Source organism: Equus asinus, chromosome 15 (genome assembly GCF_041296235.1).
Source record: "Equus asinus isolate D_3611 breed Donkey chromosome 15, EquAss-T2T_v2, whole genome shotgun sequence".
NCBI classification, from domain to species: Eukaryota; Metazoa; Chordata; class Mammalia; order Perissodactyla; family Equidae; genus Equus; species Equus asinus.
Window position 1 is genome coordinate 2,351,720 of NC_091804.1, and position 21,007 is coordinate 2,372,726.

A 21,007-nucleotide genomic window follows, 5' to 3' on the forward strand; every position below is an offset into this window, starting at 1 on the left:
AGTGGCCACTGTCCTGGTCAGCACAGGCGCAGGCCACAGGTCCTTTGGATCTGCTCCTGGACAGCTCCTGTTTGAGGGCCTCCCTCCCTCCCTGGCCCACACTAAAGCAGGTCTCTTTTGCCTTCTGCTTCAAAAATTCCCCACTAGTCCCTCTAGTTGGTCCTTATTCTGTGAGGTTTGTCTCTCTTCTTTGCCGACTCCCCTCACCTGGCCTCTGGGAGAAGAAAACAGGCTCTACACAATAATTAAGGTTTGAAATTTTTCTCTTACTTGGGTAAGGACTATGGGAAGGGTCGGAGTGCCCAGGAGAAAGAAGAGAATGATGGAAATACTCAGAAATATCAAAAATGTCGAGGTGTACGCCTGCCAGCCTTAACTGCACATTCTAGTTTAGAGGAGACAGCCCATTCTATCTCCTTTTCAGCTGACTACGGATTTGAGAGTCTAAAATTGTATGCTTCAGAATAGTGGTGGAGAGTTCTTTTTAATATGTATGCTTCCTAGATGCCAGGAGATCCTGAAACAAAATGCTAGTGGCTTGGGAATCAGTATTTCTTGAACCTCCTTAAGAGTTTGCACATTGAGCCAGCTTTGGAAACTGATGCTGCTCTTAGGATCTGCTGATCAACAGGCTCATGCTGCCCTTAGGAGCTTTCAAGTTGGCCCAACTCCATTAAATTCCCAAAGACTGCTACGCTTTTCAAATGCTGAGGCCCACTTTTTGCAGTTTTTCTCCTTACTCCTGCATTTATTGCTGAAGCTGGGTACCTGAGGGTCACTGTAAATATTCAACAAGAACAGCCTTACCTTTGCAGACCATCTCTCAGGGTGGGTAGTTGGACACTCAACATTCCAATCTAGCCTCCTGTGTTTACCGTTAGATCTTGTTTCCAACACAGACACAGATGAAAAGAAGTTAATCTCGTTAACTTACTGTTTTCTTTTTTAACCTGAGGGGTGACTCAAGGGTCACAAGGATTTATGAGCTTGTTTTGCAGAAGAAAACGAGTCCCTTTAAGGAGATTATGATCACCAGATAACCAGACCCCAGCTGCTACTGACACCCAGAAATCTGATTGCCCAAAGGCTTATTGGAAGTGAAAGAAACACAGAATTCCCCCTTGTTTCTCTGAAACTCCTCCTGCTAAGCCCCTTGGCTCTATGAAGATCCCCTGCTTTCTTCTTTCCTTGAGGCAGATTTGAGAGAAACTATCCTCCTGCTTTCTTGTTTGGGCCAATTCAAATAGAACTTTCTCCATCTCCAAGACTGACGTCTCAGTGATCGGCTTATTGTGCATCAGGCACACAAACTCGAGATTAAGAGGTTCAGTACCACCTTTAATTTCCTGCCTCCTTCTTCCCTGTTCCAAAAGCACACACATTAGCTTTTCGAAGTTAGAATACTGCATGTAGTAAGAGTAGATAAACTCTGCCCGAAGATGTGAGATTTCCTTCTCCCTCTAGGGTGCCTGCAAAGCATAAACTCTGAGGTATGTGCTTTAGTCACCTTTCTTTCTAGGAATTGGTCCTCTTGCCTTGCTCTCTAAAGACAAGATTCATTTTCTCACATATATTTTGTGTCAGTGCCAAGTGTATTTGTTAATAGTTTGAAATTGTCACAAGCTCTCATTTGACAGAGATTTTCATATTTACTCCACTACCTCTGCTTTAGCATTGCCAATGTAAATGACTAGTCTAGACTTCGTATTAAAAAAGAACTCCCTCTGGGACAGGCCTGGAAACTACTGGCACACCAAAGCATCTATCTACAGATACTTCTCCTAGGAGATTAGAAGTCTTCCTGGCAGGCAAGAATTATGTCCTAGAAGACCCACCCTCCATGGCCAGCATTACGTAAAAGATAAGAGAGCTCAATGGCTCAGATCCATTGAAAAGAATTCAGTCAATAAAAACAGTAGATTATGCATATATTGAATGTATGCAGCTCATTCACAACCAAGAAAGAGAGGACCCACAGAAAGTTGCAATATATGGATGATATTAAACCTGAAGTGAGTTCACTCACCCGTTGTGCAGCACGCCAATCTCTGACACTGAGTGTAGTGGAAGAAAGTAGGAATTTTATTATTGCACAGCGCTGAGCAAGGAGAGAGGGCAGCTAACGCTGAAATCCCAAACTCTCCGAAAAGCTAAAAGGAAGGGTTTTTATTTGGGGTTTTAGGTAGGGGAGGAGGAGCATATGGCCTCCATGGTCCGAGCTTTCCCACCAGCCTGTGTTAGCCCTTGAGACACTTGCAGAGAGGAGGGAGCCTGTGACATTGCTGGTTAGCAGCTTTCCCACCAGCCTGTATCTCTTTGCAGGAAGGAGATAATGAATCCAGATGCTTGTCCTTGGTGGTGTCTGTCTCCATGGAGGATAGTGGATTCTGGAGCCAAGAAGCCAGGGCAAGCAAGGAAAGAGTGTTTTGGTGTTAACCCCATACATGTTGGGTTTAATGTAGGGAAACTGATATCAGGTTATCAGGGAGACTGAAAACTAACTGTGAGCTTACATTGGCAGAAATGGTACATTCTTGAACGTCTTGCTCTGGAGATAAAAATAGCTCTTTCTGCCAGCTGTTGCGAGTGGGTGGGTGGATGGGCATCACAACGTTAATGAAATTGCTTTCAGTGACTGCCTTAGATTCCCTTTACGGAGCTGGGGCGTAGGTTAAATGTTCTAATCTGTTGCCCCATTTCTTCATCCATCCCATTGCCATGTGTCAGTCGTGTTGAGCAGGGATTTCTGAACCAACGTGATGCTGCGTGTTTGAGGTGATCTTTACCGCAAGCCACGGGCCATTTTCCATTACCTCTATACTTAAGAGATTAAGATTTACCTTGGCCTGGGTTCCCTGCAGAGGGTCACCCTCCCCGCCCCAAAACCCCTGGCGCGGGCGGTCTTCAAGCTCGGCTCCCGCGCTGCCAGGCTCTGCAGCCAGCTGGGAACTGCACCCGACTCCGGCGCAGCGCCGCCGCCAGGCCCCGGACTACAAATCCCGACAGGCCGCGCGCCGCGCCTGCGCTCCCCACCGCTGCGAGAGGAGGGCGAGGGCGCGGGAGGCGCGTCCGAGCCGCCTGAGGAGGTTGTGGCGGCGGCGGCGGGCGACATGGACAACGCGGGGAAGGAGCGTGAGGCGGTGCAGTTGATGGCGGAGGCCGAGAAGCGAGTCAAGGCCTCCCACTCCTTCCTCCGAGGGCTGTTTGGGTGAGCTCCAGGCCCGCGTGCCCTGAGGGGTCTCGGTCGCGGGCCCCTCCGCGGCCGCCGCCCCCGCGCCCCTGCAGCCGCCACGGGCGTCGGCCCAGCGCTGGCCGTCGGCGCGGGGTCCCAGGGGCTGTGAGCGGCCCGGCCTGGCGTCGGCGAGGGGGACGCGGCGCCCCCGCAGCTTCCCGCACCTTGTGGGCTCTCGGGCAGGGCGCGAGCTCGGCGCCCCGGGGGCGGGCTGCGCCGGCTGCGCTCGGGAGGGCCGTGCGCGCTGCGTGCGTGATTCAGCTGTTCGCGAGGAGAGGCGCAGAAAGCGCGGGCGGCTTTTTGTTTTTCCTTTTGAAAGCAAAAGGTCCGCCCGACTACGCAGCGTCTTTCACCCCCGAGAAGCGGCGGCGCCATGCGTCAGACCCGGCCGTTTCCGCGCGGGTGCGGGCCGGACTCTCGGGCTGTGTGGGCCCCGGCGCGCGTCCCCCTCCCCCGGCCCGGGCTCTCTCGCTGTGCGGGCCCCCGGGGGCGTCCCCATCCCCCGGCTCGGGCTCTCGCTGTGCGGGCCCCCGGGGGCGTCCCCCTCCCCCGGCCCGGGCTCTCTCGCTGTGCGGGCCCCCGGGGGCGTCCCCCTCCCCCGGCTCGGGCTCTCGCTGTGCGGGCCCCCGGGGGCGTCCCCATCCCCCGGCCCGGGCTCTCGGCGCTGTGCGGGCCCCCGGGGGCGTCCCCATCCCCCGGCCCGGGCTGGGCTCTCGCGCTGTGCGGGCCCCCGGGGGCTCCTGCGTTTCTCGGAGCAGGTGTGGTTTGGAGCTTAGCGGTCGGTTCAGGTTTGGCTGCCTGTGAAGGCGATGGCAGTACAGAAGGAGCGCTGCCTAATGCTTGGTGCTCTCACCAGGACCTTCGTTTCTCTGATCCGCAAAACTGGTAAAAGCTGTTGAGGTAAAATAGTAGTGTCGTGGTACCTCATGCGAGGAGGTGATCTTAATGTCGCTGCGTGTTTCAAGCCAGGATGTGCTTCCGGGAAGAGGACCTGTAATGGACGAAGGAGAAAAGCCTTCTGGTGCTCGATGCTCATCTCGGGGTGTTGCGTTGTTTGCGTGAAAATAGGCCAAATCCTGAGCCAGTGATTCTAAAAGGATTTTGAAAAGCCTTTTTGTTTTTAAAGAATTCTTTTCTCCTTGACTGTTGATCACCTGTTTCATTGACAGGCCGTATAATAAAAGTTTCATCTTCACCATTCACACTCGGTTCGCACAAAGTTACTGCGTCCCAGATCTGACCTGGGTGCGGGTCAGTTTATTAACCTAGCTTTGGAACCTGGGGCAAGTTGCTTAGCCTCTCTGCGCCTCGGTTCCCTCCGCTATAAAATGGGGGTAATAAAAGTACATCTCATCATGGGGGTTCAGTGAGTCTGCTTGTAAAATGTTTAGTGCTGTCGGAAATCGTGATTGTGAAACCTTGATTAGCATATTCATCCAAATTGTCAGCCTCAGTTATTTATCAAGGAAGCAGAGAGCCAGACACATTGACTTTTTTCCAGGATTTCAGAGCCAGAGACCTTTTGGGCTGGATCATTGGTCTCTCAATGAAATAAAATATCTGAAAGAGCTTTGTACTGTGTAAGTGTTGTTTATACCATGGAGGACGGTTATTTTCAGTAATACTTGGCTCCAGGAAAGCTTAGGGAGGAAGAATACTCAGAGTTCTGTGAGTTTTAATAGTGTTATATACTTATTTGAAGCGGAAAACCAGGCCTAGTTTCTGTCAATTACAATAGGAAGATAGTTTCTGTGTCACTTTTAAATGTTTAGAATCCTACATTGTGTCTGGCATCACTTGCACGTCTCATCACCCTTCTCGGCTGGAGTGCATGTTACTTCACTCTGCCCCCACTTCCTTAGCTGTAAAATTTTCCCATTTTCGTTGCTAATCGTTTTCTTGTTATCCTTTATTTAAAGCCGGGTAGTCTGTCTCTGAGTCAGCCTCCTGAATTAACAAGGTAACATACATACTATCATCAGTATGCTCTGAGCCCACATAGTTAAGAGCTGACCAGATAGTGCTTTAATGGGAACAGGGGATGCTGTTTTGAGGCTGTAGCAGCCATTAAAAGCTGCCCAGCATATTGCATGTATTTCACATCACAGACTCATTCTCAGCATCCTAACTGCACATTAAAACCTGTTAGGAGTTCATCTCCTTCACTCGGTGTTTATCCACTGCCTGACACTGGTTTTGTGGCGATATTGTATTTTTACTACTGTTCTGTATCTCTTCCTTTTTTGTTGCTTTCAGTAAAATTAGATGAAAATGTGCATCGTATATTTCTGAGAAAGAGTCAGTCTTGTATTTCTTCTGTGTGTAAGGCACAAGTCCCTTGCTTGTCGGCAAGATGTCAGTGTTCCTTTCCCACATCCCCCTTGCAGGAACAGAGCTGCCAAGGGATGAAAACATCACAAGAAACCACTGTTAAAGTGAAATTTTCTCTTTGTCTCCCCTGTCCTAAATCTTTTAACTTTCTTTCTAATTCTTCTGATGGTTACCACTATAATTCTAAATAATTTTAGAATACTTCGACTTCCTGATTTATTAATTTTAGATAGTGTCTATCGATTCTGATAAAAATGGTGAAGCTTATTACACGGCCTTGCATTTTCTTTTACCTATTTCTCATTCTCTAAATATTATCTTTTGTATGTGAATAACATATTTAAACCTGCAATTCTACTTTTAAATTTTTTCAAATATTTCCCTGTTTCTGTGAGTTATAGAGTGGCCGTGAATATATTGTCCAAACTGGGATATTTTTGAGATGCCAAGAAAATGGGTATAAAGCGAGAGTGTCCATGCAACCAGGACAGAGGATCGCGCTAGGTATAGGAAACTTTATTCTCTTGTCCTTATGCTTTCACTTTGTGTTCATTTGATTAGATGATAAATTCAGTAAAGCTTTTGTACCTTTAAAGAATTTTCAGTGATTGATACTTAGAGTTCAGTAAGGAAACTTTGGAAGTAGAATTTCAGAATGTTAACCATTTCTGTATTTAAATGGAGCTTATTATAAGTAAAGGTTTTTTAAATTAAATTTAGTTAAAATCTTACAAATTATTGGATCAATATTTTCTTGAATTAAAGTATTAAAATATTTTTTCAAGGTAAGGAAGTATCTGTCAATTCATGTTTTAATGGATATTTTCATTAGGGATTGAATGAAGAGTTGTATTTTGAAACCCTGTTCAATATATGTGGAGATAAACATGATTTTTCTCCTTAGTTATTAATATGTTAATTAATGGATATCTTCGTTGAACTGTCCTTGAATACCATGAATACCTTCTCTGGATTTATAATGTGTTATTTCTTAATCAGCTATCAGATTCTGTTTTTAAATATTTCATTTCAAATTCTTTTATTTACAATTCTTTTGTGTATAGTCTTTATCAGATTGAAGTATTGATGTTACAGCTGCCTCATAAAAAGAATTTGGAAGTTTCCCTTTTTTCTTGTGCTCTTGTCTTTAAGGTTTAAGTAGAATCCTCTTAGAATCCTTTTTTTGTATAGTGAAACTGTCTTGGGCTTCTTGGTGGGTATTTCTTTGATAACTTTCTCTTTTTTCCTCTAAGATTTGTAATGTTTAAACTTTCTCTGCTGAGGTCAGTTTTGGTAAATTACTTTTTCCTAGGAAGTTATTCATTTCATCCAAGTTTTAAAACTTACTTGCAGAGTTGTGCAAAGTAGTCTTTTATAACTTTTAAAAATGTTCTTTATTTCTGTAGTTATTTCCCTCTTGTCACTTCTTTTTTATTTGTGCTTTCCTCCTTTTTTTAATTCTTTTGATTCTTTTTCTCCAAACAACTAATATTTTGACTTATTAGTTCTACTAGTTTTCTGCCTTATTAATTTCTGCTTTTACCTTTATTACTTTCTTTCATTTTTCCCTCTGGCTTTTTTGGGGCAATGGGAGTGGTATTTAATTTATATGGATCCAAATATTCATGGATGAATTTTCCTTTAAAATTATATTGATGTTTTAATTATGTCCAGTAGATTCTGATAGCTAGTGTTTTTATTTTAGTTCATTTCCTCTTTGACCTAAGACTTGTTTGAGGGTATTGTTCCAGGTGGAAGGGCCTTTTTTGTATATTATTATTAATTTCTAGTTTTATTTCATTATGGTAAGAGACCTTACTGAGATTTTCTCTGCCACCTGATATATGATTGGCATTCATGAATGGTCCATGTGCACTTGAGAAGCAGGGGGAATTTTCTCTTATCAGAGTGTATGACTTGATAGAGATCCCTAAGATCTAGTTATTGATTATGTTGTCTAGGTCTTTCATGTCTGTGTTTATTTTTTGTCCACTTAACCTGCTTTGTATTAAAAGAGATATTAATGGCCCCTTTTATATTTCTGTCTTTCTCTTTGCATCTCTTGTAGTTTCTGTTTTAAAAAGCTGGCTACCATATTTTGGTACATAGATATTCATGACTAATATAATTTCATTATGAATTGTATCTATAGGTTTATGAAATGAACTTCTTTATCTTATTTGGTACTTTTAAGCCCAAATTCTGCCTTGTCTGATACCAGGGTAGGAATCCCTGCCGCCTTATTATTTGCATTTGTCTGCTTTAGGACTGTGTTATGTAAGAGCATTATACATTCTGTTTGTTGCCATGTGACCTGTGCTGCCCAGCTCTGGGAAGAGTGCACTTCCCCTCCCCATCGAGCCCATCCTGGCCTATGACTGACTTTGACTGAAAGAGTGTAAGTGGAAGGGATGCATGCTCTATCTGAGCAGAAGCTACAGGGACCATCCCGTGCTTCTGCCATGGTTTTTTCTCTCTGTCATAAGAAGAGTGCATACCAGATTGGGCTGCATTCCAGAATAAAAAAAGATGACCCATAGAGAAAGAACCAGCAGAGTCACAGCCAGCCTGCTGAAACAGGTAAAGTGAGTAAGAGAGAAGCCTTTGGGAGGTTTTGGGGTTTTTTCTTGCTAGAACAAATCTAACAAAAGCTCATTGATAAATTTGGTATACTTTTGACCATCTCTCTATCTTAAGCCTGTCGGAATAGCTTTATTTTAATTGTGTCTCTCGATTTCTCATATTCAGCACAGAGTTGGGTTTTGCTTTGTGAACGAATCTAAAAATCTTCAGGCCATCTACATTATTGGTATGACTGGTATATGATTGGTTATTAATTCTGTCATATTTTGTTATATATTTACTATATATTTATGTATTACGTTTCATTTGCAATTTTTCTTCATATGATCTCTTTTCTTTCCTTTTTATTTAGGAAATTTTGTATTTTTGTTCTACTGGTTACCATTGTACTATGAGTCTTTTTTAATAAGCTTAGTTCCTTTTCCTTACTTAGGCACCTAGTATTTTGTCTGTTCTGGAAAATACCCATTACCTCTGTGCTAGTCAGTGAGTATATTCTACTTCCCCCTTTCTCCAAGGGGTGTGTGTATGTGCGCACACACGCATGTGGAGGAGAGGATTCAGTTATTTGTACTTTGTCAGAACAAACGTTTTCATATTACTTTTCTACCCCTGTCCCTTACTTATTTTAGTCTTGGATCTATAGCAAAACATATTCAGTGCCACCACCACCAGTCTTTTTACTGATGTTCCCTAGTCATCTCTTAGTTAGAAGTTACTGCAGTGTGCCTTGAATTCTTGCTTCTGTCAATGGTGCATAATGGATGGCTTGGCTGGCTATACAATCCTTGGCTCACGCTTTTTTTCTCCTTGAGTTTCTTGAAAAATGTTGTTCCTGGGTGTAATCTGAAGCTAGCCCCCATACACTGAGGGCAAAGAGAAACCGAAGAAAGAGGCTAATCCCTCCAGATTGGTAGGTGGTGGATTTAATAAGCAAGGGCACTTATTTATGAGGCTTTCTTGGGTGGCCATGAGACGAGTAGCTCTCTGCACCCACCTGCCAGAATCTTAAGTTTATATAGAGGCCTTAACTGGGTTGAGTCAGTTATACCAGTAAGGTGTAGCTGAGACCACCTGGTTATTGAGGCCTGTGTGCCAGGCCCTGTGCTGGTCCCTCTCCTCAGAGCATCAGTCTAGTTAGTGGCTAAAGTGGTGTTGCTCATAAATAGGAGAAGGAGCTGGTGGGGTTTTCCCCTGAGGGTCCCAGGCACAACTAAAACGATCCCTGTGTTCAGTCTTTTGACAAAGTTTGACATCTCTTCAGGGTATTCTGATGCTAGAGCTGAATTTCGTCTCTAGTTCTGCTTTCACATCACAACAGCACTGTCACTGTCGCTTTATATGCTGTTTCTACTCTACTGTCTTGTGATTTTAGAAACAGCTCTGTTTGTTTCTCTGCAGTTGCCACCTTTTCTTCCAGGAACATGGCATGATCGGTATGCCATTAGTCTTCACGAAATCTACTTTGAAGGCAGCAGTTAGCTCAGGGCTAATCTTCCTTAAAAAAAAAGTTTCCCTCCTCCCACCCACAGTTGTAAAAGAGCCTGTAGTATGGTTGGCAGTGTTTTACAGTGCTCCAAAATAGTTCTATTCAAGATGAGGACAAAGCAAGACTTCAGATTATTTGAAGATTAGTTTTTAAAAGATCAATGATTTGTCTGTGTGTAGGATGTCATCTGAGCTCTTTGAAATAACAGGCTATAATTTTCCTGGGTTGACTTTTTTTTCCGCCAGACATCTCGATGGGAATAGGCAGGATGGGGTAGTGCAGAGAGGCGAGGACTTGCAGGCCAGGCTCAAGGCATGCCTCTACTGTTCACTGGCTCCTGATGGGACATGTTGTGGTTGTGACCATCTTTTCTCAGTGGAACATGGTGGGGGTTGGACACTGTCACATTTTTTCCAGCCCTGAAGTTTAATATTCTTTCCTCAGCATTCTTATCTCCTCATGGGCAAGAACTTTCTTTGGTATTTTCTAACACATATTGACCTCAGTGAATGTTTCCTGAGTAAGCATGACCAAGAAAAAGAGAGAGTCGGCTTTGCCCCTGGAATTGAGAGGAGGTGGTGTCGGCTGGGGCTGCATGGTGGGGGTTGGGCATGGGGGTTGGTTGTGGTGGTTTGAGGGAGAGGGAGTGTTGATGGTGGTTCTTATGCAGGCCGGTCACTGTTTTCTTTCGTAGTAGAGAAAGTGTTTTCTCCTTCAAGGTCAGGATACCATAATCCCCCAAAATAATTGGGCTCATTTTGTGGTCATGTACTTATGTTGTATCACTATAATGTAGGTTCCCCCACAGAGACTTGTTTCTGTTTTCAAGGATCTTCTGTTTCACCATAGGGACTCTAGATAACAATCAGTCGAATTATTTGAATGTGAATTCTGAATATTTGCCCTTAAAACTTATAAAAGTTAACTTTCACAATATAAAACAGTATACATTTGGAGTAATTTCAAAAGTACATTTTTTCATGAATTGTTAAAGTTCTGTTTCTGACAAGTGAGTTTCTCTAGTGCTTTTAAAATGAAAATATTTCTGGTGATTCTGTTTTAGTAGAGGTGAGGGTCTTGAGTCTAGCAGGGTTCATTCGTTATATTTATAAAAAGACCACTGAACTTGAAGTCAGGTGTCACCACCGCTGACCTTGGCTGGATGACCTTGGGAAAGCTATTGACCTCCAGATACAGTTTTTTCTTCTGTATAATGGAGATAGTGTCTTTCATGGTTGTTGTATGTGGAAATATCCGTCATAAAACCTAGCATAATATAGGCGTTCTATTATTCCTAGCTGAATCTATCTCTGAAAATAATAGGATAGAGTACATTTTAATTAAGCTAGTTTTATTTGGAAACCTTTAATAAGAATGATTGCACTATAATTATAGTTCAGAATTCCTAGTACGCTTTAGAAAAAGAAGAGACAAGAAAGTGACAAGCCTTTGTTAGCTCTAAGGAGCTATGACTAAGATTGAAAACTCTCTCATGTTAGGAATTTTCCACTGGGGAAATTATCTAATTGTATTTTTTTAAAAACGTGGATTTGAAGTGATGAAAAAGGGACATGAAGGTGTGAGAGAAGGCTTTGGTTATTCTGACAGTTTGTGGATGTGATTGTTGCCATCCTGTCATTCACTGTGTGACATAGCACCTAAAGATGTTTTTGGGGAGGGGGGATACAGCTTTATTGAGATATAATTCACATACCATACAATTCACCCATTTAAAGTGTCCAATTCAGTAGTTTTTAGTATATTCACAGAGCTTGGAGCCAACACAACATTCAATTTTAGAACATTTTCATCTCCCCAGAAAGAAACTATACCCTGCCCCTCCATTTTTCTCTAGTACTCCTAGCTGTAGGCAACCAATAATCTGTTTTCTCTCTGTGAAGTTGCCTATTCTAGACCTTTCATATAAATGGAATCATACAATGTGTGCTCATTTGTGACCGTCTTCACTAAACATGTTTTCAAGGCTCATCCATGTCGTAGTGTCTATCAGTACTTCATTCCTTTTTATGGTCCAGTAATATTCCTTTGTATATATATACCACATTTTATTTGTCCACTCATCAGTTGATGGACATTTAAGTTCACTTTTTGGCAATTATGAATAATGCTGTTGTGAACATTTGAATACAAGTTTTTGTGTGGACATAATGCTTTCATTTCTCTTGGGTGTGTACCCGGGAGTGGAATGGCTGGGTCATATGGTAACTCTGTGTTTAATCTTTTGGGCAAGTGCCAAACTGTTTTCCAAAGCAGCTGTACCGTTTCACATTTGTACCTGCAGTATAGGAGAGTTCTGGTTTATACATCCTCTTTAACACTTGTTATTATGTCTTTTGATTCTAGCCACCCTAGTGGGAGTCAAGTAGTATCTCATTTGTGGTTTTGATTTGCATTTCCCTGATGCCTGATGATGTTGAGTATCCTTTCATGTCTTTATTGGCTATTTATGTATCTTCTTTGGAGAAATGTCTCTTCAGATCCTTTGCCCATTTTTTAATTGAGTTATTAGTGTTTTTATTATCGAGTTGTATGAGTTTTTTGTATTTTCTAAATACAAGTCCCTTATCAGATGTACAAATATTCCCTAAAGTTTGTATGCCTTCAATACATGAATCTAATTATAATAATCATCCTGATTGCGTACCTATTCTCAGTCAAACCCTGCATTGGAAACTGTTGGATTATTTCTTTTGATCTTCATAATAACCCCAAAGTATAGGTCATATTATTTTCAGTTTACACATGCAAAAACGGAGGCCCAAAGAAGTTAAAGAACTAGCCTAGGGTCAGTTAGTAGTTACTGCCTAAGGCGCGAGGCACATCTGAGCCTAAATGTATGCTCAGGTCGGCTGCACTGGGACTCAGCTGTGCATAACCCTCTGCTTGACTTTGGAGCCTATGTGAGTTCCTGGCATAAACATGTGCATTCACTCATATTCATATTGTGCCCACTCTCCAAGGGTCAGGCTTGACCCCTCCTGTCTCTTAGTCCGTACAGCCTACTCCACTCTGAGTTCCTCATTATGTGTACTGCACAGTCTACTTTGTCTTGGTTCTTTGATTATTTTATGTTTATAATGTAGAGAGACAAGATAGAGAAACATCATTCATTGAGAGGCCTTAGCTTAGCTTAGTGAAAACAAGGTTGAATTAAAAAACTGATGGAAGTTAGGATTATTTTTGCCTTTATGTAAGAAGAAATTTCTAAGCAGCTAAAGCTGTCTGTCAATGGAATCAGCTACCTGGTGAAGAGCTTTCCAGAACAGTATGCATTGAAGCAGCAATGGAATTCCTCCTCTCAAGATGTTGAAAAATGCATTTCCACATAGGGTGAGGAGCTGGACCCTGAGGCCCCTTCCACGTTGGAGAAGGGCTTGTCCCCTGCCAGAGCCGATAGATAATACAACTGTGAAACAGCATGGCGCTTTCTCCTATGCTCTGGCTTCAGGTTTTGTTTTTAAGTATGAATAAACATAATGTTAAACTCTTGGAAATTAGCAAGGTAAAGATGTCCTTATCCTTCAAAATTTAATCTCCTTTGAAAAATGTACTTCTGATTTCTCAGACTGACTTAGAACTTCAGTTTTCATGTGTGGAAAGGACTGTGGTTAAGAATGTGGGCTCTGGGGTCAGCCAGGTTTGTGTTTTGAGTCTCAGTTCTCTGGCATCCTTGCCGTGTGACCTTGAGCTCGTTATTTTACTTTCATATGCCTCATCTGGAAAACGGAGATAATATCACCACCTTTTAGCAGCTGTTAAGATTCTGTAATGCTTATCTGGCACATAGTAAGTGCCCATTAAATGTCTGTTATTTGAGGGAGGGAGGGAGGATTAGGGACATGGATGGTTATGGTGAAACTTAATCTCATTTTTAAATTTTTCTTAGAGGAAACACAAGAATAGAAGAAGCTTGTGAAATGTATACCAGAGCTGCAAATATGTTCAAGATGGCTAAAAATTGGAGTGGTATGTATAAAGTTTTTGTTTGTTTACATTTCAGATAAATAACTTTAAATTCATTTTGAAGGAGGAAATGACTGGCTGCATTCCCCTTAGAAAAAGACTGCTGGCTCTGAGACAGGTGTCAGTGCTGAATAACTGGTGTGGCCTCTGTGGGCTGGGAGAAAAGGACCTTGATCTAAGTGAACAAAACCTGAAATCCTGGCTAAAGTTTAAGCACAGACACTATTTCTGTTTTAGTTTTTATAAACCACTTAATACAATAGACATGTGGTAATTAAAAAGTGTTCAAATTACTTTAGGGGCCAGCCCTATGGCCGAGTGGTTAAGGTCGTGTACTCCGCTTCGGTGGCCCAGGCTTTTGCCAGTTCGGATCCTGGGTGCAGACGTGGCACCGCTCGTTAGGTCATGTTGAGGTGGCGTCCCACATAGCACAACCAGAGGCACTCACAACTAGAACATACAACTATGTACTGGAGGGCTTTGGAGAGAAGAAGGAAAAAAAGCAAAAGATTGGCAACAGATGTTAGCTCAGATGCCAATCTTTAAAAAAAAAAAATAACTTGGAATTAAGAAGAGTAATCTTTGCTTCTTACTAAAGTGCTCAACTAAATCCAGTACCATAAGGATTGAAAACTGTAGTAAAACTCATTGAAAACAAGTAGGGTAAAGAGAAATGCCTGCTTTTCTTTACCTAAACATTGTTTGAGAATTTCTAACCATTCCTTACTCTGAGAACAGCACTGTGATAACTGATTGTGGTTCCATTGAGAAATGTGACAGTGGGGGTGTTATTTATATAAATCCCATAAGACTCATCATTCTTTAAAGTAATGCCTTTCCCAGTGAAATTACACATAACAAAATCAACAGAATTATTCTTTTTATTCATCCGAGAGGGGATTGCTCTTTCTAACACTGATTAGAGAAACAAATTCATCCCCTACCCCTGGAAAAAGAGGCTTGTCATGGCCCAGCGATAGGGTGTTTCTGTAGTGAAAATGGAGAGGACTTTCAGCCAGAGCAGGCATGGGTCTCTAGCCCAGCTTGCACCGGCTGCATGATCTAAAACTGGGCCATTGCCCTCTACAAGGCCGTTTCCCCATTTGCTTTTTCCCCCCGAGCCTTGATGAGCTATAACTGACACATAACATTGTGTAAGTTTAAGGAATACAGTGTGTTGATTTACTCATTTGCTTTTAAGGCTGACACTAAAATCATTTCAATGAAGCAAATGCTGTTCAACTAGATGAATCTGAAAGGTCCTTTCTGGCTCTAAAATTCTTTATAGGTTTAGTTTTGAGTAAAAGGGAAATGTTATGTTTTCAAAATGCACTTAATGCTTGAATTATAATGTGTTGAAAAAAATGGAGGAGAAAAGAGTATTGTCTCAGCATTCCCATCTTTTGTTCAGTTCCTGTAATCATAGGTAAAAAGTGATCTTATCTAAAAAGACCACTTATGTATTTTATCTGGTGACCAGATGTTCTAACCGTTGGAAATTCCATTTCAGAAGGGCTGTTAACATTTATATAACTCAGGAGGCTTTGTGTCTTCCCCCACTGAAGTCGTCTCTTCCTGGGCTGACATCTCCATGCTACTGTACTTTTCTAGTTTGTTTTAATGAAGAAACCAAAGTAATCCTGTTAAAACATAAGTCCAATTATGTCATTTCAAATAAAATCTGAAGTCCTTAACAGTGGCCTTCGCAGACCTACCTGATCTCCCCAGTCCCTTCCAGTCTCTGACCTCATCTCCTACCCACTCCCTTGGTTCACCTGGCCCCCTCCTCAGAGCCTTTGCATGTGCTGTTCCGTCTTTCTGACGTTCCCTTCTCCAAATAGAGCATAGCTGGTTCCCTGCTCCCTTCAGGTCCTTCTTCAAATGTTGTCTTCTTTGTGAGGTCTTCCCCGGCCATCCCTTTTAAAGATAGCAATCTTCTCCTTCTGGGAAACCCCCTTCCCCTTTCGACAATGTCCTCATCACCATCTAACCAAAATAAATGAAATGTATTTATTCATTTATGTTGTTTGTGTGTTTTTATTATGTGCTGTCCATCATTAGAATGTAAACCTTAGAAAGCCAGGATGTTTTTGTGTTTCTTTTCTGCTATATTTGCAGCCCCTGGACTAGTGTCAGCAACATAGTAGATGATGCCTGCAAGATAGTAGATGCTCAGGATATTTGTGTAGTGAATGCATAAATACTAGGTTTTTAGAATTATTTCCATGTTGCAGTGATGGTGATCATAACACCACTGCATCTCTTGATAGTTTTAAAAGTTCTTTTATAAAGATTAAGCTAACTCATATGATAGTCAGTTTTTGAGAACTCATCCTCTCAGGCTATTAAACCAGTTTTACCATTGAGAAAATTGACCCTGAGAAGTTGTGTGACTTTGGTTTAAAATATGCCCCTTAAGGGGCTGGCCCAGTGGTGTAGCAGTTACCTTCACGTGCTCTGCTTTGGTGGCCCAGGGTTCACAGGTTTGGATCCCGGATGTGGACCTGTGCACTGCTTATCAAGTCATGCTGTGGCAGGCGTCCCACATACAAAATAGAGGAAGATGGGCACATATGTTACCTTAGGGCAGATCTTCCTCAGAAAAAAGAGGATTGGTGGCAGATGTTAGCTCAGGACTAGTCTTCCTCAAAAAAAATTAAATAAAATATGCCCCTTTAAAGACACTTCCAAGTTTGGAGAGGTCGAGCTGGCATTTGTTAGCAGTGATTGAAATGAGTGCTCAGAGTGAAAAAGTCAGCCAGCAGTTAATTTTGGAAGGTGGGAGCACGAAATTTTAAAATTAAAGCTCTTAGTATTGCCTGGGGAAAGGAGATAGCCTGGGCGAGCCTGGATACTATGGTATTACACTCATCCAGGAATGGATGGACCATGATTGGTTCTGGGACAGTCAACATAGAGAAACTGTGTAAAATGAAATTACTGGTGGAAGAGGGAGGACGTGTGTAACTGGAGCCAGGCTGTTCTAAGCACTTGACTTGGGAAATCCAAATTATTACTAGACTCTTCTTAGGCAGAACCCATCAGATTAATGGTTACGAGAGGGGGGTCAGGGGGTGGATACAAGGGGTAAAGGGGCGCATTTATATGGTGACTGACAAATAATAATGTACAACTGAAATTTCACAATGTTATAAACTATTATGACCTCAATAAATAAAGTTTATGAAACTAGCATAAAAAAAAGAATATCACAGAATCTGTTGTACTTAAAAAACGGTTTGTCATAAACATTCAGAAAAGTACAGAAAGTAGTGGCAGATGCCTAAGTACCCACTGCTGGTATTAAACATTTACTTTAAATTTCTTTTTAAGAAATAAAACATTCAATCCCACTAAAGCTTCAGCTGCCATCCCTTGTCCTAACCCCTCTCCAGAGGTAACCACATAATTCCCATTCAGGTTTCTGGGCTTAGCTGAGGGAAAAGAGGCAGGACAAATTCCTGAGCCATTCTGCCCAGGTTCAACTCTTGTTCTGTGCAAGATAAAAAGAGTACCTAGGCAGTTTTGAAAATATTTAACCACCAGCATGGCACAGGCACTGATCAATCAGAGAGGACACTAGCTCCCAGCTGGAGCTGGGACTGCAGAACTCCTGCAGTCAGCCAGGCTTTAACCCTTACACTGGTGAACCATGAGGCTGGGAGTCCAAGAAGAGAGGCCAAGGCCGCTGCCAGTGTAGTGGGCAGGCACCTGGGGTACTTGGGCAGCAGCTAACTTCCAAGTGGCAGTTTAGGAATGTACCAGCTGACTAGCAGCTCAGATGGGCTCTTCTCAAAGAACCAGCTCTTAGTTTCATTGATCCTTTCTACTGTTTTTTTTTTTTTTTGGTTTTGGTTTCATTTATTTCTGCTCTAATTTTTATTATTTCTCCCCTTCTGCTGATTTTGGGCTTGCTTTGTTCTTTTTCTAATTCTGTTATACATAGTTTAAGATTGCTTGAGATTTTTCGTGTTTGTGAAGGTGGCCTGTGTTGCTATGAATTTCCCTCTTAGGACTGCTTTTGCTGCATCCTGTATGAGTTGGTATGGTGTATTTTCATTTTCATTTGTCTCCAGATATTTTTTGATTTCTCCTTAAATTTATTAAATGATCCATTGGTTGTTCAGTAGCACGTTGTTTAGTCTCCATGTATTTGTGACTTTCCTAGCTTTTTTCTTGTAGTTGATTTTCTTGTAATTTCATAGCATTATGGTTGGAAAAGATGCTTGATGTGATTTCAGTCTTAAATTTATTGAGGCTTGCCTTGTTTCCCAACATTTGGTCTATCCTTGAGAATCTTCCATGTGCACTTGAGAGGAATGTGTATTCTCCTGTTTTGGGATGGAGCGTTGTATATATATCTATTAAGTCCATCTGGTCTAGTTTTTCATTTAATTCCACTATTTCCTTGTTGATGTTCTGTCTGGATAAGCTATCCATTGATGTCAGTGGGTGTTAAGGTTCCCTACTATTATTTCATTACTGTTAATATCTCCTTTCAGCTCTGTTAATAGTTGCTTTATATACTTTGGTGCTCGTGTGTTGTGTGCATAAGTATCTATAAATGTTATGTATTCTTGGTGAAGTGTTCCTATTATCATTATGTACTGCCCCTCTTTGTCTTTCATTGCTTTTTTATCTTGAAGTCTCCTTTGTCTAATATAAGTATGTCAACACCTGCTTTCTTTTACTTGCCATTAGCTTGGAGTATCGTCTTCTATCCTTTCACTCGAAGCCTCTCTTTGTCCTTAGAGCTGAGATGTGTTTCCTGGAGGCAGCATATTGTTGGGTCTGATTTTTTAATCCAGCCAACCACTCTATGTCTTTTGATTGTAGAATTCAATCCATTTACATTTAGAGTGATTATTGATATATGAGGGCTTAATGCTGCCATTTTATGAGTTATTTTTCTGCTTGTTCTGTATTTCCCTTGTTTCTCATCCCGTGTATTTTGGACTACCAGTTCAGTTTGGTAGATCTCTATGATGGTTTTCTCAGTTTTCTCTTTATCATTTGTGTCTCTGTTCTGATTTTTTGTTTAGTGGTTACCCTGAGATGTGTATAAAAGATCTCATAGATGAGGTAGTCCGTTTTCTGATAACCTCTTATTTCCTTAGTCTAAGCAGATTCCATCCCTTTCCTCTTCCCTAAGTTATTGTTGTCACAACTTATTCCATTTTGTGTTGTGAGTGTATGGTTAAAATGAAGTGATTGTATTTATTCTTGATGTTTTCCTTCTCTTTATCTTTAATGTTATATTTAAGTGCTTGCTAACCTGTTCTGATAGAGAGCCACAGTTTTCTGATTTTGTCTGTCTCCTTGCTTGAGGCTTTGTAAACACTTTTATTTTTTTTCCAGTATGAGGACCTTCTTCAGCATTTCTTGTAGGGTGGATCTTGTGGTGATGAATTCCCTCAGCTTTTGTTTATCTGGGAAAGTTTTTATTTCTCTATTGTAGCTGAAGGATATTTTCACTGGATAGAGTATTCTTGGCTGAAAGTTTTTGTGTTTCATATTTTTGAATATATCATTCCACTCTCTCCTGGTCTGTAAGGTTTCTGCTGAGAAATTTGCTGAAAGCCTGATAGGGGTTCCTAAGTAAGTTATTTTCTTCTGCCTTGCTGCTCTTAATATTTTTTCTTTTCATTGACTTGTGCCAGTTTTACTAGTATATGACTTGGAGAAGATCTTTGTACCTTGATATAATTAGGAGTTCTGTTAGCTTCCTTTATTTGTATTTCCAGCTGCTTCCCCAGGTTTGGGAAGTTCTCAGCTATTATTTCTTTGAACAAGCTTTCTACTCCATTCTCCCTCTCTTTCCCCTCTGGAATACCTATAATCCTTATGTTGCATTTCCTAATTGAGTCCGATATTTCTCAGAGACTTTCTTCGTTTCATTTTAGTCTTAGTTGCCTCTCCTGTTCCATCTGAAGCATTTCTATATTTCTGTCCTCCAACCTGCTAATTCTCTCCTCCATAATATCAGCTCTGTTATTCAAGGACTCCAGATTTTTATCTCATTTATTGTTTTTCATCTTCAACGTTTCTGATTGGTTTTTCTTTATAGTTTCAATCTCTTTTGTGGAGACTTCTCTCTGTTCGTGAATTTTGTTCCTGATTTCCTTGAACTGTCCATCTGAATTTTCTTATAACTCATCGAGGTTTTTTTTATGGTAAGCGTTTTGAATTCTCTCTCATTTTTTTAATTTTATTTCTTTTTTTTCTTGAGGAAGATTAGCCCTGAGCCAACTGCTGCCAATCCTCCTCTTTTTTGCTGAGGAAGGCTGGTCCTGAGCTAACATCTGTGCCCATCTTCCTCTCTTTTATATGTGGGATGCCTACCACAGCATGGCTTGCCAAGTGGTGCCACGTCCACACCCAGGATCCAAACCGTCGAAACCCAGGCTGCCGAAGCGGAATGTGCATACCTAATAGCTGTGCCACTGGGCCGGCCCTGAATTCTCTGTCATTTAGGTTGTAAATTTCTGTGCCTTCAGGATTATTTCTGGGTTCTTCTCCTTTTCCTTCTGGTCTAGAGTATTCATACATTTCTTCATACTATTTGATGGGGTGGATTTGTGCCTTTGCATAGTGATGGTATCTGGTCGCAGATTCCACCTGCCACTCAGGAGCTCTGTATTCTGAGACTGCTGCGATCCCTGGTGTCTGTGCGTTTACTTTGGAATCTATGCTGACAGGGCCCATCTGCGACTACCCGCTCACAGCTGCTGCTTTTCTAACTTATGTGCGGTTGCTCTGGCCGACCAGCCAAGCTGGAGTGCTTGGTGGAGGGAGGAGGCTTTCCTTTCCATGTGTGATGGCAGAGCCCTTCTGGCTCTGCCCTCGCTCTCTGCCCTCCTAGGGTACTGGCTTGATGAAGAGACCCCTGCAATAGCTCAGACTTCTCTTGTGGAGCTTACCCACAGGCTGTGAGGGAACTTGGAGAGCAAGGTGTTCCTGTGGAGAACTGCCTCTTCCCCCTCTTTTCTCAGCGCCATGCAGTCCCGCACCCTAGATAGCTGCCAGGGAGGGAGAGGACCTCTCCTCACATCCTTCCACTTCCTCCTAGGGGTCCAGCACCTCCACCTGCAGACGTGTGCAGGTGTCTTTGTGTTCTGTGACTGCCCTGTGTTGGTTTATGAATGTCCTTGTCATTGTGTCTGAGGGAAGAGCTCGCTCTGCCATGATGCTGATGTCACTCCCCTCTTGTGATATTCTTAATCATGCTCTTCCTAGTGGACCAAATTATTTTCCCTCCATTCCTGTTGATAGTGACTTCCCTATTTCAGACCTTACTGAACTTTGTCTCCAGAGGCCTTTGTGCTCCCCAGTCTGTGGGGCTCATTTTTCTGAGGACTGCTGTGGCACTCTCTGAACTGAGAAGCTCA

At 42.1% G+C, this 21,007-nt stretch overlaps 1 protein-coding gene across 5 annotated transcripts in view; it reads left to right on the forward strand.

Annotated features, from left to right (window-relative positions):
* The first annotated feature begins 2,984 nt into the window (after window positions 1–2,984).
* The window catches only part of NAPB (NSF attachment protein beta), a 45,146-nt gene continuing 27,123 nt past the window's right edge, over window positions 2,985–21,007 (forward strand). The window contains exons 1-3 of one of the 5 annotated variants that reach the window (XM_070485470.1): window positions 3,051–3,208; window positions 5,965–6,067; window positions 13,543–13,622. In XM_070485470.1, coding sequence (XP_070341571.1) covers window positions 13,574–13,622 — 49 coding nt within the window. In that variant the 5' untranslated portion in view covers window positions 3,051–3,208; window positions 5,965–6,067; window positions 13,543–13,573. Of the gene's footprint in view, window positions 3,209–5,964; window positions 6,068–13,542; window positions 13,623–21,007 lie in introns of all 5 variants that reach the window. The other 4 variants (XM_070485469.1, XR_011494513.1, XM_070485471.1 and 1 more) reach the window with 4 other exon arrangements.